Source organism: Myripristis murdjan, chromosome 14 (genome assembly GCF_902150065.1).
Source record: "Myripristis murdjan chromosome 14, fMyrMur1.1, whole genome shotgun sequence".
Taxonomy (NCBI): Eukaryota; Metazoa; Chordata; class Actinopteri; order Holocentriformes; family Holocentridae; genus Myripristis; species Myripristis murdjan.
The window spans coordinates 14,151,990-14,171,630 of record NC_043993.1 but is presented as its reverse complement, the minus strand read 5'-3'; the positions used below and the strand labels follow the sequence as shown (position 1 = coordinate 14,171,630).

Here is a 19,641-nt window from a genome sequence, read left to right as displayed (position 1 = left end):
CGTCCTGATGTGCGTAATACCTTAACACCAATCAATGCACCTATCTGACCCTGCATTTGCATCTACTACCACACATTCCCAACCGTTTTGTATTCTACTGCAGTCAGCTCATTAACACACAAGTAGAAAATCTGTTGAAAGAAAAAGAAACACTGAATGAATAACAAGACAAGGGAGCAACAGATGCATCAGAACAGAAATCTTGTTTCTTGCAATAAAATACACCAATCTCGAAAGACAACAGGTTAAACATTCACCTGTTTACCTGAGATTACATAATGACAGTCTTACACACAACACCAGAGAAAGCAGCACTGTGGGCTTCTAGGAACACAAAGCTACAAGTGCCGTCATTACACCCACCCACCAACCAACACGGCCACTTAAGTGCCATTTGTAGTTGTGTTTTGATTGTGGGCTAGTGTATGTCTAAGTGCAGAGTATCCAGTTGTTGTTATATGCACTGTGTTTTCATTTTATTTCTGTTGTGGGCCTCAGCGCCACAGCGTCAGTGCCACTCTGTGTCGCCTGGCTTCACAATGAATTTCCAAACAAAAAACAAAAAAACAGAAATCAAGCTTATCAGTTTCACATTCATTATTGTTCTTTTTTAAATGGCCCAGTCACTACCTCAGTCCATCAATGCCCACTGCTTACGTGTGTGTGTGTGTGTGTGTGTGTGTGTGTGTGTGTGTGTGTGTATATATAAATATATATATATATATATATATATATATATATATATATATATATATATATATATATATATATACATACACACACACACACATATATATATATATATTTTTTTTTTTTTAATTTCCTTGGGCACACTGACAGTTACTATGATCTCTATGCTGTCATGTGACGTCTTTCATAAATCTTCAAAGTTCTTCACAATGGATCGTGAGAGTATTCTTCCAAAAGAATATAAAAGAGATGCTCTTTCTCTGAAAATCCTTTATGACTTGGAGCTCTTTTCCAACACGAAGCTACTAGCAAGTCGAACCAACCTCATTTTTACATACAGTGCACATGCACACAAGCCGAACTGTCATTCACATGCTTCAGGGGTGCATGTGTCATGTATGTGAATGTGTGTATATGCGCTTGCGAGCATAGTTAGGAAGCTAGTGAAGCGCGGAGAGACGGTACAAATCCACCCTCTGCCCTTTCTCGGCCCCTGCATTAGGTCCCCTCTCTTTGTGCTGGACTGCTTATGCTTTCGATAACAGGGGCTGCTGGTGCGTTTAGCAATTACACGCTCAAACAAAGCCAGCCACAATAAAGTAGAATAATTGCTACCAGATAAATGGATGTAAATGTTTACTTTATCCTTAAGTTAAAAATTTATTTGAGATCAAACTCCGGTTTATGTCTTAAGGACCTGCAACCTTAAACTCTCTCTGTTGCTGGACATTTTAATGTGCACATACACTGTAGAAACTATTCTCTGATATCAGGGGTCAACGGCTGCGTGTGGAGGAGAATATCAAAAGTTGCGAAAGGTTTAGGTTCAGCACTAACCCTTTTGCAGAGGTTATTATGGTGGATGGCAATTTGGGAGCATTGTTGCTATGCAGTTGTGTGTCTGTCTGTCTGTGTGCGCGTGCATGTGTGTGTGTGTGTGTGTGCATATATTTGAAACACAGTCTCCTAAATCAAAGGAAATTTTTCATAGCAACACTATGCCTTCTGCTGCACTGCACATCCGTTCTGCTGCTGGCGGTTTGGCCATTCCTTCACTGTTACGTACGCCTCTCCATTCACCTTCTGCACTCCTTTGTACACAAGATGCCAACTCCCAGTGCAACTACAAACCGAGCAAGCTTTGCTACTAACAATCTCTCATCATGGACGACTTTAAAGATCAACCAAACTAGGAAATAATTAGGCTATCTGCGATTTGCTCAGTTGGCAGTGCTTCCCTTTCTACTCTCCAAAAGCTGCAATGTCTATTCTGCTGAAACACCAGCGAGAGCCCACGCACATCCATCCACCCATCAGGAGTGCCACTCCATATCATTTTGATGGGCTGACAATATATAAACATCTAACTGCCCCCGAGGACGTTTCAGTTTTTAGTTCACTCTGAGAAATGGATGGAAGCAGATATTTATCCTGACAGGTGTGTTGCAGCCGCTGAAATGACGTTGGGAGACAGCGTGGGCATGTGAGCAACTGGTGGCAAAGAGGATTACAGTGTAGAGGGTTGTGCAATCAACTATTTCTACAGCTCTATGAGGTGTGTGTGTGTGTGTGTGTGTGTGTGTGTGTGTGTGTGTCCATGCATATGTTAGGCTGAAAGTTCATTTTGGGGTCCTGTCAGTAGCACCTTAAAAAATAATTCATTTCGTGTGTGTGTGTGTGTGTGTGTGTGTGTGTGTGTGTGTGTACTGTATGTGAGTGTCTGTGTGTATGCCACTGCATTTACACTTTGCCCAAGGCGTTGAGCATGATGATCGATATCTCCAGAGGTGTTTTGAGATATCAGTGGGCTGACCTGGAATTCATGGCCCCAGGCAAGCACAGGTATCAAGAATGCTCTTTAACTGCAGGGTAAATTGAATGAAATGTGTATAAGGTTGTTTTTTTTTTTTCTCTCTCTAGGTTTTGTTTTTGTTTCTGTCAAATTGTAATGGTCAACTGAATCGTGACCATCTGGACTGCATCCTCAGTCTCTTGTGAGCAGCTTCATACAGGCAAAGTTAACTATTTACCCAATCTACTGCTTTTCATGCAGAACCTCCATCTGGACCAAATGAAAGAATAATGCGTGTTGTTCAAAAACTGCGAATGTCATATACAGTGTGTGTGTGTGTGTGTGTGTGTGTGTGTGTGTGTGTGTGTGTGCGCGCACGTGTGCATGGTGTCTGTGGTGCCACAGTGACTTCTTTCTCTTCTCTTCAAAAGGCTCTTTACACCAAAGCAGCACCCTCACTTCAGTTGAAATGTCCTCTTCAGATTACACTGTTCTCTGTTAAATGATGAGAGTAGTAAAGGATAACACATGCATATCTTAATCTTTTACATGATTTATTTACATCCAAGCGTTCATTCATTTTTTTTTTTTTTTTTTTTTTTTTTTTGTCACTCTAATGGATAAAAATCTGCATTCAAAAGCTGTTAATAATTGCATGGCCACTTTTGTGTGTGTGTGTGTGTGTGTGCCTGTGGGCGAGAGAGGAAATGTAGTGTGTGCACTGTCCCTCCCTTAAGAGATAAAAGTTGCATGCATCAGAATAATGCATTGTTTCCTCCCTAAATTCAATAACCAGGGGGCACGACTGCGGTGAGGGAACACCTTAAGCAACCTTGCATATGAAACCATAAGAAACTGACATCTAGGGCAAAGAATCATCACTGCTTTGAAGTTTTTTTGTGCAACACTGATGTCTACAAAGACAGCCAAACTACCCTGAGCATAGCTTACAGGGAGACGGCTTGGGGACAAAGAAATGATGGCTGCCTGAAGCTGTCAGTTTACGTGTATGTGTGCATATATGTGTGTGTGTGCGTGCCCAAGCGCATGCAGTTTGTGTTTGGAGTGTCAGATGAATGATAACCCTTAAAAGCATTTTTTTTCTCCTCCCACAGGATTTCTTTTGTGCGAAGACACAGGAGGAACTCATATTCCAGACATATAGCACACCTATGACTCCAGCTTGAGCACAAATATCCCCTTGCCATCAATACAATATTTAGGGGAGAGATGAGTTAAATGCATCTAAGGACAGTTGCTGTTGCTCCTGAGATCTGAATGTATCTGAGCTCTGAAAGGATAAACTGCCATCGAAAGCTCCAGTCTCTGACTTTCTCACTTTGTTCTCTGCTCTCATTCCCCTCCATCATCTTTTTCAGCTCCTTAGAGCAAAATTTCACTTTGGCTGAAATTTTTTTCATCTTTCACTTCAGCAGGCCCCAGTAGATTCAGAATTTTTAAAAAAAAAAAAATCCCAAATCTCCCTCAGAAGTTATCTGTAAGTCCACACAGACAAAACTACTTATGGAGAAGTTAAATCAAGGAAACAACAGCACTCCAGAGCACCTATGACTGGTGCCTTCATGTACCGCTATAGTGCAATATGCCCTAAAAATGTAAATGCTCTGCCAAAATGAAGTATGACATTTAAGTTGTGAGGTGGATACCATTAAAATATACATTAAAAGTCCATTAAGATCCATTAAAAAATGAAACAATATGAAGCAGAGCGAGTATAAGGACAAAAGACAGTAGAACAGAGCAGAGAACTAGAGAGTGTGTGGGCAAGAACTGCCGTTTACATAGAAGTTTAATCAAGGGAAACTGTCTCTTCAGTCAAAATCATACTTCAAAAAGGTCATCCTCATATTGAGAGATGTGGTATCGAAAGTGTAGAGGAGTTAAGTGCATGTCTACTATAAAAAGGAGGAGGAAATGGTTGAAAAGCAGATGGAGAAAAACTAAAGAGCTGCCAAGGCAAAAGAAAGGATAACAAGACAATAGCATAGATTAAAAGAAGGGAAAACGCAATGGAGATAACTGAATGCCATGCATTTATGTAATTAGCAAATGTCAATCACAACATATTAGAGGCAGAGTGCCAGTTTAACCATTTCTGTTGTTTTCGTTTGTTAATATTCATGAGACTAGAGGTTGTTCGGTTATGTTGACATGTCATGAGCTATCAAGCACAGAAAAAGGAAGAACCTAAAAAAAAAAAAAAAACGACTAAAATGACGAAAATCCCTTCACATCCCTCAACAAGTACCACCCTCTCATCCCTCCTCACATCTCAATACTCTAATGGCATGCACATCATCACGGGTGACATTCGCAACTGCAGAATGTGCTGTAATCCTACAACAGAGAGATCCATCAGCATGAATCCTGACAGAGTGACAAGCGCACATGCACATGCACACACACACACACACACACATATATACACACACAACACGCACACAGCAGGTGGGGACAGACAGCGGAAGAGACGGGGAGGGTGCTACATTAAATCCAAATCCTGATGCATAAAACGCAGAGTCGACACACACAATAAACCACAGCACACTTACAAATTACAGGCTCATACAATAAACTCTGTGACACGCATGGACAAAATATTCAATTTTACCTCAAGAGGAAGTACTGATAGAGTAAAAGACAGACAAAAATAACCTTAAATAGCAAAATATATAATGAATAGAGATGCCATGTGGAGCAGAAGAATGGAAAATGACTAAAAAGCATCCAACAAGATCTAAGACTGACAGGGAGAGATGAAGAGGATAAAGACAAGAGAGAGGGGCCTTGGGAGGAGTGAGTGACAGTAAATTCCTGAATGCAGACAGATAAAGAGAAGCCTCTCTAAAGCCAGGGGACTTGTGTGTGTTGTGTGTGTGTGTGTGTGTATGTGTGTCTGCGTCTCTGTATATGTGTACTAGCATGCTGACGTTTTGCCATGCCACTTTGCCCCGATCAGTAAACTTCGCCGGACAGGTTAACAAAAAAAAGGGTCAAGAGGTTAACCTGCCCCATTTGTAGCCGTGGTAACAGCAGGTTTAGGCTTGTAATTGTTTTTTTTGTTTGTTTTTTTTAAGCCCCGTCAGGTCTAAACTCTGACTCCCGTGCAGGTGAGATATGACAAACGGCTGGAGGACTGAGGAAAACGACACCACTGCAAACGGGCTTTAACTCTGGACAGGGGTGAGAGCTCTGTAAAGTCCATAAATTCATGAATTCATGCAATCCTGTAGCTGGATTATTCCATTTCCATTCAACATGTATTTGCACGAATTCTAATTTCTGAGCTGACAGAGAATTGACTCTGAGCCATTCAGTTGTTGCTCTGCTGCAGCAGCCCATGTCAAAGACTCGGCCTCTCTCCCCCTGAGACCTGCTTGGACAGGCACTCACACTGAAAAGTGGCCATGTGATTAGGAACAGCTTTTGAATGCAGATTTTTGCTCATTAGACTGACAAAAAAAATGAACTTGCGGATGGAAATAAATCAGGCGGAAGAAAGATTAAAACAAAGAAAAATTGAAATATGCATGTGTTACCCTTTGTTGCTCTCATCATTTAATAGAGAGCAGTGTAATCTGAGGACGACATTTCACCTGAAGTGACGGTTTGGTGTAAATGGCCTTTTGAAGAGATGAGAAAAAAAGTCACAGTGGCACCACAAACACCACACAGACACTGCACACACACATAAACACACACACACACACACACACACACACACACACACAATGCATGACTTGTGCCCAGGGGTGCCGCCAGGAATTTTGGGCCCCATGAAAAAAAAAAAAAAAAAAAAAAAAAAAAAAAAAAAATATATATATATATATATATATATATATATATATATATATATATATATATATATATATTTACTCGATGATGGTTTAATAATTTTATATTAGTTTTTACCTTTTTTGGGGGCTCCTGTCAGGCAAGGGCCCTTGGAATTGTCCTAACTTTTCCCCCATATACGGCGCCCCTGCTTGTGCCCTTGCAGTGCTATTCTGCAGTAATAATTTCTCATATAACACCAAGAAGGGAAGAAATGATGCCACCAACACAAGTAGGTTAAGTTTCAGGGGGATTCGTCAAGATGAGGAAATGCATGTTACATGTCCTGTATGCAGGGGAAGTAAGGTGAGCTGGGGGATAAATGCTGCAGGGGGTGTTTTAAGGGCATATATTGTCGTTGTAACTCTAGATAAAGCAGCGGTATGTCGGGGGCTGCTCCCAGGCAGGGAGGGGTGAGCCAGGGATGAAAGGAATCTGTTATAACAATCAATCCCTCTTGAAGTAGGAGGAGAAACCGGTAGAAAAAAAAGACAGGATGAGGTGAGAAGTTGAAAGGAGGCAAGAAGGCAGGTACTTTCTTCTTAAAACAGATCTTAATGTTTGAGAGCCTCCTCATAAGTACAGCGTGGAAAACATTGTCTCCTGCTTTGCAGAAGCACCAATATGACAATCTAGCTGTTGTCTTTTAAGGTATCTTTTTTATGCTACTGTCATTTCAGATGAAATTGCAGGGAAAACAAAATTCAGTATTTTGGCATCTTAATCTCACTGCTTAAATGTAATTTCTTCAGTTAATTTTTCCTGCTCTGCTGTTAGAACCTGAAGCGGGCCTGACATTTTGATCCTGATGTAACTACAGTCAAGAACAATTTGCCTCAAACTGCCAACCAACAAAATGTTGAACCTAACCCAGCAGAAAATTTCATCCAAACCCGACCCAAGCCCAACCATGACCAATCAATCAAACCCAACATTTATATTTTAGAAACAGTTTAATTTCTAAAATATGAATGTTTGGTTTGATTGAGGCTGTGGCTGCTCATTAACTGTACGCAGCCACTTTGCTGAATTCTTTCATCAATCCTTGCCTCAAGACAACATAGGCTACATTCAGTATTCACTAAAAGTTAAAAATAATATTCTTGCAATTTCTGTCTAACCTGACAAAAGTCAGCAAGAACGCATGGGTGCCGTCAGGTTCGGCTAACAACACACTCTGACACTGCCACCTCAGCATCTCAGGTGCCAAAAGAAGCATGGGAAACAAGTTGTGTTCCAGCCCATTACAGTTAACAACAGTGATCCCAGCTGGTTTTGCCTGTGACAGAAGTCCTTACTGCCACTCTTCCCCTGTGGATGAGCCTGTAATAGGGCCAACTAATTACCAGTGGCTGCCTCAGAGCTCTGCCCAGCTCAGTCGCCCAGGGCTCTCATTACCCGCAGCACTGCCTGGGCTCTTAAATATCAAACACCTCTTTGTGCTGGAGGCCTTAAGGCCCCGTAGCCTACAGCCAGCCCTCCGCACTCTGCTGTGCGTGCATGTGTGTGAGTGTAGGTGCATTCGCATGCACACGGATGCATGTGTGTGTTATAAAAACGATCTCGCGTGAGTCAGTGTGTTAACATTTTTTTTTTTTTTTTAACACATCCACATCTTAACACGCCAGTGCTCACTTCCTGGTGGGAAAGAGTCTTCTAGACATGGGAGTTGAGTGTGGAGGCTTTACGTCTTCTCTTGTAAGAAAAATGTACATTCAACGGGGGGCTTCACACTCCTTTCCACCTGCTGCTATCATACGCTCGCACTCTGTAGCGCTGCTTTCTAATCTTACGGGTTCTTCCACATATTCATCCTTCCTCTGCAAATTCTGTATCCGGAATCAATTTCCAGTAACATCAAGCCTCCTGAGGGTGAGGACAGCCCAAGTGAATCAAGTAAGCCCATTTATTGATAAAATAATCTTGTACTTCAAGTATATGCACCAAACTTAAAGAGCCTCTGGCCTTTTTTAAAGCAAAAGTCCATTGCCATGAGCACAGATAAAGAAGCTCCAAGAACACTAGAGGACCATGGACAATCAATTAGTAATTGTTTCCTCTTTCATGTGCATAAAAAAACTCTTCCTCTAAGCATATTAGCACTTTTTCTCTTCTTCTTCTAAATGCATTAGCACTTCAGTAGAACACCAAACGCCTCAAAAACTATCTTCATGTTCAATGTGTTTATGTCTGAGGTGAAACGTTCTCTGAGCGACAGCTCTTCTTTGAGTGTAGAAACCACATTAAATTTTGGATGTCCATGGCAAGAAACAGCTACCCTAACCTATTAAAGAGAACTTACTTATCTCCTTTGATTCTTGTTAATGAACGCTCTCAAAACTCAAAACTAACTTACTCCAAAACTCCAAAGTAACCTTTAAAAAAACACTCAAGTTCTCTATATTTTCTTTTCATCTTTCGACATCTGATGATGCCATAGTCCTCTAGTTCTGAGCTTCATCAAGAAGCACCGTGTTATTTAGCTGTAAATTTCAGCCACGCCTATTAATTTGAAATGCTCCGTGATGGGAAGATTACAAAGTTATATGTCAGTTATTCTGAGAGTGCTTAAATTTTAATACAGTGCTATCATATCTGATTGTAAAGCAATGAAATGAGTTGAGGACACTGAATGACAATCAGGGCTGGTAGCTATTATTCATTTCAAAGTGGTCATGACTGCTGAGGGTCTCAAATCTGATAGTTATTTCATATGTAAAATCAGAAATACTTTATTTTATCAGAAATACTTCATGTTATCATTAAGCCAAGACAGTATGCTGAAAGTGCTCATATCTCTGGGAATGTAGGAGAGGGTGAGAGTTGTCTGGTTTCCAGCCGCAAATACTGGAATAAGCTTCTGGTAATGTATGTTATTCTGCACTAGAGATGAAAATGAAAAATACAAATGTGCTACAGCATTCAGAAAGCAGGATTATGCATAGGTTTGCACTTCAGACACTGAGCAGTCAAAGATGCAGACCTGACAACTCAGAGATTTTTTTTTTTTTTTTTTGGATATACTAAAAAAGCCAAGATTTTCTTTTTCTTTTTTTTTTTCAAAACATGAGACGTTCAAATTTCCTTCTCTCAGCTGTCAAATAAATTGGCCTCGAGACGGAGTGTAATATTGCTTCATATTCTGATCATGTTAATGTCACTGCAGTGAGACAACAGTGTCACCACAAAGAGAGCTTTTGCATTCTTGATGCACCTTCAAGTCTTATTATCTCCACTGTAAGTTAATAAGACGTAGCATAATTTGCAGTGTACAGTTTCAGACAGCTGGAAATGAGGGCTTCTGTTGGCCTATGCAAATTTTTCAAATATTAATATTCTGACCCACAATTACACAAGCTCTTCATCGCACCAATCTCATACAGGCAAATGCAAAATCAAATGAAACCGGAATAAATATCAGCACATCATCTTATGTATAGCTGAAGCCAACAGAGAAGCTTTTAGCATGTTTGACTCATTATTTATGACTGGAAAACAAGGAAATATGAAAATATCCTTGACTATGCTGTCTTATATGTGCCAAGATTAAATTAGAGGACTAACTCCGACTCATCACTGAGAATAGGAAAACAATACCTGACAACTAATTCTCAGGTCCTACGCTGAGCTCAGATTGGTTTTCGTCTCAGTCATAAGTTGCAAATTGAGAGTAATGAGTAATTCTCAGAGGCCTGATAACTGAGAGAACCCAGAGAGAAAAGAAAAGCAGAACTAGAGGCAGACAGTCTGCTTTCACACTGAGAGATGAGGCGCAGGTGAGACTAAAGGTTAGAGAGGCTGTGTGGTAACTGAAAGGTCGCATGTTTGATCTTTACAACAGCCAATTTGTATCCATCAACAGCCATTTGTCCCGCTGAAATGTCATCGGGCAAGACACTCAACACCTACCCACTCAATCATTAAGAAGCAGCGGATAACAAATAAATGCCTGGCATCTAAATGTAAATGTAAAGATGAAAAGGGGGCATCTTACCATTATCCTCGACGGAGAAATGGAAGAGGTCAGATGTAGCATTTTCTCCATTCCGCAGCACGTAGCAGATGTTTAGGTCATTAATGTTAGCTGAAACAGAAGAGTTAGTTCAGTTTGCTGTAGCTTGCTGTAGGAGATGTGATGTGGAAATAAAGCACAAGTATAAACTTCAATGACAGAAATGCTGAGAAAGAAGACAAAATTGTGCCAGTAAGATAAAACCCTTCACAAGGCTTTAAACCTATCACCTCACAACAAACAAAAGGATTAAAAAAAAAAAAATCAAGATGACAGGCACACAACAAACACCAAATGCTTTGATATGGTCAATGACAGAATGCAAATGAGGGCCGGAGTAGATTATAGTACTTTATAACGATGAATTACATTATCATATCAATGCACGATGCACATGATACGCAATAAAACTTTTTGACCATCACCTTGCTCTAACTTAAAAAAAAAAAAAAAAAAAAAAAACATTATTAATATGTATATTGAAAAGATTTGCCCTTGTCAAGATTAAAATAATATTTATGAAACAATTTGCATTTTAAGAGGAAAAAAAAACTTTCATGTGAAGTTTCATGCTGGCTACAAAAATATCCTCAAACGCACTTTGAAGTTGTATTATGGCTTTATGGCTTGTTCACACACTCTCTCTGTCGAGTAATTGTTCAAAGATGGAAGCTGTCCCGCTTCAGCACCATATCAGCTACTGTAACAGCAGGTCTCTAGTATCACACTGATTCAATTTCTTATCAGCACTCAGCATGAGCAATTTTCTACCAGAGAAAGCATTCTGAAAGTCATGCATCCGTAATCCATGAAGATAAAGCTACACCCTTGAATCCCAAACGGCTCGACCTAAACCAATAGAAAATGTTTAAACCCTAAACCCCCCGAACCTGTCAGGGCTCTGTGTCAGCAGCCCCGCAATCCAGGCGACAGTGGATCTTTTAATGACAGACAAGGCCAAGAATGTTAAAAACAGGATTGTAGAGGGCACCTACTCTTCCACAGCTGTTTTCCAAACTTCTTTGAATTACAGGGCTCTGCCTGCATTTTTCCACTATTCTCTAGAAACGTCTATTACAGTGTAGAAAAATCATCAAGACTGTGAAAGGCCCTGGCCCCTCTGAACCATATCCTTCAATAATAGATGTCAGAGGAAGGAGGCTCATAAAAGTATAAACCCCTGACTCCGAGCTGGGGCGCATCCTAAACCTTTTAGTTGACATCTTCTCCTTACAGCCTTTACCTCTTCCATGGTAACATAAACTTAATGAGGAAGAGATGTATAGCAATGACGAGCTGGCACTGTTTGGCATTCATATTTCCGTCTATCATGCCAAACCAGTAAGTTCTGCTCATGTAGGAGAGGAGGCAAGCAGAGGATCTTCTCTGGAGTGTTTTGACGCAGCCTTGAATCCAGCAAGAGGACCTTGCAAATATAAAGTCAACACAGTGAACCAGGGGGCTCTCTGGTCATCAAATATTTAAAGAGAATGCCTCATGGGATGTGCCCTGGAAATAGGATGAGTAAATAAAGACCGAGGGATTGTCTCTTTCACCTGACTGACTTCTCTGACGAGCCCGTTTGCTCTCTCTCTCTCTCTCTCTCTCTCTCTCTCTCTCTCTCTCTCTCTCTCTCTCTCTCTCCCTCTCTCTCTCTCTCTCCCATGTCCCTTTTCTCATCCCCCCCCCTTTTTTTTTTTTTCTGGTGCTTCCTTAACACTCTCTTCCATTTTACTTGCTCTCTCTGCCCCCTCTCCTGACACAGCCATCACAGCCTTGTCTCATCTGTGCCCCCTTTTCAAAGGCTGCAGACACATAGTGGCTGTCAGAAGTGTCCATCTCCTGCAGACAAAAGTGCTCTTTTTCACTCACTGCTGCTGGCCCTTGTCCATGTTTATGCCAATCCATAGCACGCCTGGGTGAACGTTACTCGTTTGCACGATGACCTCGGTATGATATGAAACACTGCATTGACTGCATCACTTAATGCCTGGATCACGCCATTATTGCAGCGACTCATTTCACACAAATTTATTACTACATTTATGCATACACAGTTGCACAAGGATTTACATATGAAAGTTCAGAGGTTACGTCCTGTGTGCCGGGAGTGTTTATATAAATGTATTTAGTTAGGAGCTTTCAGGAACAATTTCCCGTATATGTATATTTAATACGCACAGACGGCAATGAATTGACTTGAACTGACCTGAGCAAACACCAGTGTGCTGCAACTCAAATACCATACTGTCACTAAAAGGTCTACACTGACCTTTTCACATAATCCTCTACTTCGGTCCTGCTTCATTTAACAAACCACCGTAGAGAGCATCAGATGTTAACATCTCCCCCGAGATGCAGAAATAATAAATTATTCATCTTTAACCGTCTACAAGACATTTGCGTGAAACATCAGCCCCTACTTTGGTCTGCTAATTATGATTTGATGAGGAAGGCACATCTAAATCAGGCCCACAAATTAACTATTGAAATTCCCAAGCCAGCACTTGTCACATATATGAATAATTATTCCACCATAAATTATTTTTTTTCTCCTGCAGTGTGAAAAAGTAATCAAAACTCACTGAAATGCAGGAAAGATTAACATTAAATTTTCTCTCTGTCTTTCTTGGGTCAAATGTCAGATTACAGGTGATTACAGTAATCTGATTGTGTAAGTGAAATGTGTGATTAAAATATTTTACACCAATTGAATAAATACAAAAATAATTTCATTTTCAAAAAAATAAGTGCTTATTTGATTATGAATGTTTTTTTGTTTTTTTTTTAATGGGAAAAGGCATTTTGATTGTGAGTTTAGAGACACAAATATCCTTTTTCACACTTGATGTGGCAGTCTAAAATCTGTCTTTAAATTATACTGAGTAAACTTTCATTTAGTTTTGTTAACGAGATATGTTGAAATAATCTAATGATTACTCTACCTAAAAATAAAAAAAAATCATAGCTATATGGATGTCTACCCTTAAGATTTTAATGGCATCAGAATGCAAAATGATCACAATGGTGCAATGCTGTGATATTGATGAGTATTTTTTAAGGCATTACCTTGGCTGAATGTGTTGATGGAGTCATTTCCTTGTCCCAGGTTGATGATGTAGCCATGCTTGGGCTGGCTGGTGATGTGGAACACCAGAGAGGCTGCGCTGCTATCTCTGTCCTCTGCCCTCAGCACCTTGGAGCTGATGGGATATCCCAGGTGACCTGTGGCCAAGACCTTCAATGTGGGGGCACCTTTATTCACCACAATCTGGGGGACCCCATTGTCCGTCGCCACAATGGTAATCTTCATGGTTTGAGGGCGCCGGGTTTCAAAAACAGTGTCAGGGAAAACATAAAAGTCAATGTGTGTACCATCAGTAATGGTAAAGGAGAAGGAGTCCTCTGAGGATTCGGTTCCATCATGTTTGTAGCTGATGAGATTTTCATTCAGGTCTTGTTTGGTGAAGCTGGTGACGGGAGTGGACTGATTGTAGAGCAATTTACCGTGAACGGGCAGCTGGGTAACAGTGAATTTCAGCAGATTCTCTGCTGTGTCCTGGTCCTCTGCAGTAAGCTCAAATGGTGTAATCAGCTTAGTTTGCCCTTCTGTAACAACTATATCATTCACGGTCAGAACAGGTTTCTTGTTGTCAACATCCACAATAGAGACTCTAAACGTTCTGAAAACAGGATTGTAGCCATCAGTAACTTCAAACTCAAAGCTGTCCATCTTCACCTCATCATCTGAGGTGTGGATGTAATAGATTTTACTGCCAGCGAGTTGGAGCTGAGTGAACGAGACAATGGGCATTCCAGGAGTATCTGTACACTCCAAGTGGCCTCTGACAGGCGCCCTGGTGATGGTGAAGACCAAATTCTCATCAGGGCTGTTGAGGTCGGTGGTGCTAAGAAGGTCTGTGGTCAAAGTCACTCTGCCACCCTCTTTCAGAGATACACCCTTACTGACTACATCAGGGAACACCATGTCAATACTGCTCACGGTGATATAGAAATAACGGTCGATTAGTGGGTTCAAGCCATCAGTGACATCAAATTTGACCAAATCTCGGATGCCCTCTTGCCCACTGTGCATGTAAACAATTTGCCCAGCATCCACCTCCGCTTGTGTGAAGTTCATGCCTACTGTAATGTTCTCCAGAGACCCTGATGGAGTTTTCCTCTGCAAGAGACCCTGACCAGGACCAAACCGGATTATATAGGTGAGCGTGCTATCATCTGAATCTAAATCTGTTGCTTTGAGCACATTGTTGTCGATCTCTTTGGCCTCTCCGATTTCTATCTCCAGACCGTCGTTTATCTCCATCCTCGGGGTCTCATCATCCACAGCGATGATCATAACCATGGCTGTTTTCTCCACGTAATACTTTCCATCTGTGAGAATGACATCAAAACTGTCCTCTGTCGTCTCTGAGTCATCGTGCTCATAAATAATACTGGAGGCCTCTCTAATCTGCTCTAAGGTGAAGTTAGTCACCAAAACTGAGCCTGTGGATAGCTGGTTCAAAATTGCCCCGTGTCTGGGAGGTTTTGAAATGATGAATATCAGCTCCTCAGGTGGAATGTCAGCATCATCTCCATTCAGAATTGGAGTGTCAATTACAATATTCATGCCCTCCATCACTACTATCTCCCTCATATAAATCTCTGGCTTCTCATCATTTGTAGGGATGATGATAATAGGGAAGAAATTATTCTCTGAAAAATTGATACCATCAGAGCATCTAAATGTGAACCTGTCCTCTACTGGCTCAACACCTTTGTGAATGCTCTGCACATAGTAGATATTTCCTTCCCTTACATCTCTGATGGTAAAAGCACTGATGGCTGTTCCTGACCTTGACTTTTCTGAGCCTGGGGCAGGAGAGATATTTTCCACGTAACCAGCAGTGGGCTGGACAATGATGGTGCAGAGGATATCATCCGTAGGAGTATCATTATCATCAGCGTTCAAGTGCTGAGGGCCGATGGCATACTTCTCTCCTTCAATGACACTGAATTGAACCCCGACTCCAACCTCAGGGGCCTGGCTGTCCACTGGGAGAATAGTTACTTGAACACGGACTCCACTGACTTTATTGCCTCCGACTGTCCATTCTTCGGACATGTCTGTGAGGGTCAAGTTGAAGCTGTCCTGTTGAGAGGTGAGGCCTATCTCGCCACCAGTGTGTGCATACACAACCACGCCATTAATAATGTCTGCCTGTGTAAACCTAGTAGCAGGGACTCCTTTCACCAGGATTTCTCCCAGAACAGGGGGATCCTCTACAATAAAGGTCAGCTGTAGGTCATCTGTGTCATCATCATGTCCTTGAATGACATTGGTTGTGATTTCTGTGGCTCCGTTTTCCAGCACATCCATGCGGGAGCCAATAGTCCCGACAGGCAGGCTGACAGTTGGAGTCTCGTCGTCGACAGGCTTTACTATGACTTTGACTGTCACTGTTACTACGTGGATGCCATCACTGACATCCAATTGAAATTCATCACTCACCGTCTCATCCCCACTATGAATGTAGGATATCCTCCCCTCTGAGATATCCTCCAGTTTGAAAACCCCTTCTCTCTCTAGGTCAGTAAATGCTACCTGGATCTGTCCGTGTTTAGGGGCCTGGCTAAGAGTGAAGGTAATCTGTTTAATATCTGTGTCGGGGTCTGTGGCATCCAGCTCAGCAAAAGACATGATGTGCATGCCACGCTCAAACACAGTGAAGCCAGTGTTAGTGATCTGAGGGGGTTTGTTGTTGACAGGCTGGAGGTAGATGGTGAATGCTCCCTCTACACTGTTCCCAGCCGTGTCTTCTACTGAATAGCGAAACTGCACTACATGGGCTGTGATTCCAAGCTCCACATCAGGAGGGCTATAGGAGATTTTGTGATGATTGATTTGGGCTTGTGTGAACTCGGTGACTTCCACGTCAGGGCTGTCTGTCAGAACCAGGGAACCAAACACGACCGGGTTGTTTTCATCGGTGTCTGTGGGCGGCTGGAGAACTGTGTATTTCAGATCGCGGTCTTCGGAGTCTAAATCGGTGTAGCGCAGAACTTCTTTGCTAAAGTGAGTGAGCTTGTACTCTTGAACAGTCATTTGTAGAGTGGTGCCAGGGAACAGCTCAGGGGGAACATCATCTATTGGTAAAACCCTAATTATAAATACACTCTCTCCTGATTCATTAGGTGGGTCATTGTCATCCTGAACTGTGAACACAAACTGATCCATAACTGTATCTGTGTTGTGGGGGCCTGTGTGCTTGTAAAAAAGTTTCCCATCAGTGATATCTTTCTGAAGCCACTCTGTCACCTCCTTTTCATACACTTCATCCTCAGCATTAAACTTCCAAGAGGAGGGGTCCTCTGGAGCATCTGACTGCCTCAAAAGCACCACACCAATTGTTGAAAAGGGGGGGACAATGTTAAATTTAATAGTTGAGTCTTCAGAGTCAATATCAGCTGCACTAAGCATGAGTGGCGATATAGGCATCATTTGGTTTTTGAATAGCACCAGGCCAGTGTTGGCATTTATAATCGGCGGCTCGTCATCCATGGGCACGACTGTTATAGGAAAAAGGAATTCTACTTCGTTCTTTCCATCCGTCATCTTGAAGATGATGTTGTCGCTGTATGTGTCACTTCCATCATGCTGGTACACAACAACCCCCGCAGCGAGGTCAGCAGGCGTGAAAAATTTCCTGTGAGAGCCCAGGACTGTGAGGTCCCCGTGGCGCAGCCCGTCCACAACTGTAACAGTGACACTGTCCAGGTTGTCCTCGTCGCTGATCTCCAGGTTGTGGGCGGTGAAGAGCGGGCGAGACTGCCCCTCATACAGCAACTGACCCGTGTTACGTGTCACCACTGGGGCCAAAGAGTTCATGGGCTTCACAACTATCATGAATGCAAAGAGGTCAGAGACGGCCCCGTCTGTATCCACCACCTCAAACTCAAGCTGGAAAATCCTCTCAGTGTCTGAATCCAGGGAGGGAGGCTTGTAAGCTATTTTCAAATCCCTTAAGTCTCTCTGGTAGAAGGATGTGATGGGGAGGTTTCTGTCATCAGTGCTGACTATGTAGCCCTCCTCATAAGATAAGGGAGAGGTGATATTGAATATAAGCTCATCTGGGTCTGACTCGGCATCTTCAGCAGCGAGCATATCTGGGGTGAGAGCTGTCATCACAAACTGGCTAACCTCCATCATCATCATGGACACAAAGCTGGGTTTGGGAGGAGTGTTCTCCTCTCCATCTTTGATGCGAATCATTAGATGGAAATACTCCTGCTTGACTAGATTGCCCTCCTTATCGTGCAGCTCCACCACCATGGGAACATAGTCTCTGTTTGGAGACTTGCGGTCAAACGTGTGTTCATAGCGGATGTCAGCCTGGGTGAACTCATCACAGTCCATCATTTTGGCAAGTTTACTCTCATCAATTAGTCTGCCGTATCTAGGGAGCGCGCTGCCACTTGAAAGGGATGTCACCTCACATTTATACGAGTCTCTGTCATAAGTGAACTCTAAAGTCTTTTTGTCAATGGGGTTGCTGATGCCCTTCAGAGTATCAACAATAAGAGGCATGTTTTTTGTAAGTAACTCCAGCTGCGTAAAAACTACCTCTATCTCCATCATAAACGGGATTATAACGGTTTCGGTTTGCGTGTCATACCTGAGCTGCAGCCTCACTCTGTCTTTGGCTGGGCTCCTCGACCCGAAGTGGGAGTATGTCACATCATTGGGGCCGAAATCACACGGAAACTTTTTGGGAGAGAGTTGTCCGGGTCTCTGTGATAGCGGATCGTTATCCAGAACGGTGATGCTGCATCGGTCCCCCGGCTGCGTCTGAATCACCAAATCATTGATGGGATCGATGAAAACGGATCTCCCGAAAGGCACGCGTATTCCGTTGTTTGCAACCAAAATTGCATCCTCGGACAGTTCAGATCTCAGTGCGTACGATAATTCAGGGCTGTCAGACTGCGCGGAAACAATGCCTGTCACAGAAAAGCACAACAGAAGTCTGTAGAAAAACATCGTGGCAGCGGATGTGGTCCAAAACATCCGAGGACAGCCAATCTAACAAAGTGATGCTGGAGAATGATCCAGAGTTTTGCAGTCGGGGAGGTAAAAAAATAATCCCCAAAGAGAGTGGGGAATCAGCTGGACGCCTACACGGTGACTCCCAAGCATCTGGCCGTCTGGAACCGCGACATGCTCTGCGAGAATAGCGCGCAAGGAGTTTTAACTTCAGGCACTTGAGAGCCTGCGTAAAAGTACCACCGCCCATCTGTGCAAGTTACTGGAGGATTTTGAGGGCTTGTTACCGCAGCCTCGTTGTGAATGGGTAAAAAATCTGCCAGTCACAGAGAGGTGGGGACAAAGAAATGTGTTGAATTAGAAAGGATGTGATCCATTACACTGAATGGAGGGACTGAGCTTTACCCATTACCAGTTCCAATTATAAGAGTGAGAGGATATCACATCGAATATACTTTGTTTTTCTGGTGCTGGGCGTGTGTGCATCACTGTGTCATTTAGGAACAGAAAGGCACACCGGTGAGATTGTCACAAAGGGCCAAGGCTTTAACTCTTGGTGATATGTAGAGCCCATTTTATTTCTAATGGTAGAAAAAGATGCACAAGGGGAGTGTAAGTGAAAGAATCCACAATGTTTTATTTTCAAATGGAATTTTCACCTAAAGATAGAACATGTCTGCACCCGAAAAACAATCAGACTGACCTATCGCATTTTTCTGTTAATTGTCCCTTATTTGATATAGCTCTAAGTACCTTTTTAATCTTTGCAGCTCCCAAAACAATATGTATATATCATACATCCAAATCTAGAGCCAAATTTTGAGCCACTTTAACTTCTTGAGTTTGTGATCATTTTAGGGTTATCCAAAGAAACAGATGAAAAATAATCACAGGTGTCAGTAACTATTTGCTATGTGACTCATGACTAAGACAGTGAAAAATGTGTGACATAGGTGTACACTGAAGAGAAAATATGGTTTGGAAGGGATTTTACCACACAATTACACACTAAAGCTGCAAGCATCTCACAAACACGAGACCTTAAGCACCAAAGTCAAACAACTTGAGGTGAATATGATGTGAAATTCTTCAGGCCGTAATCAGTTTCTCTTCGCTGGGTTGGTAATGTTTTCTAATTTTCTTCCTCATTTGCTCATTACCCGAGTCCAAACTTCCCACCAACTGTAGCCTAAAAAAGATGCTCAATTTATTTATTTATTAATCTTTTAATTGGTTGTTTCATGC

General features: G+C 42.2%; 1 protein-coding gene across 2 annotated transcripts in view; it reads right to left on the bottom strand.

Moving 5' to 3' along the window:
• The window catches only part of frem2a (FRAS1 related extracellular matrix 2a), a 67,138-nt gene extending 48,745 nt beyond the window's left edge, over positions 1-18,393 (bottom strand). For both annotated transcript variants that reach the window (XM_030069665.1, XM_030069663.1), the window contains exons 1-2: positions 13,419-18,393; positions 10,332-10,421 (exon numbers count right to left, since the gene is read on the bottom strand). In XM_030069665.1, coding sequence (XP_029925525.1) covers positions 10,332-10,421; positions 13,419-18,393 — 5,065 coding nt within the window. The remainder of the gene's footprint in view (positions 1-10,331; positions 10,422-13,418) is intronic.
• Positions 18,394-19,641: the final 1,248 nt, after the last annotated feature.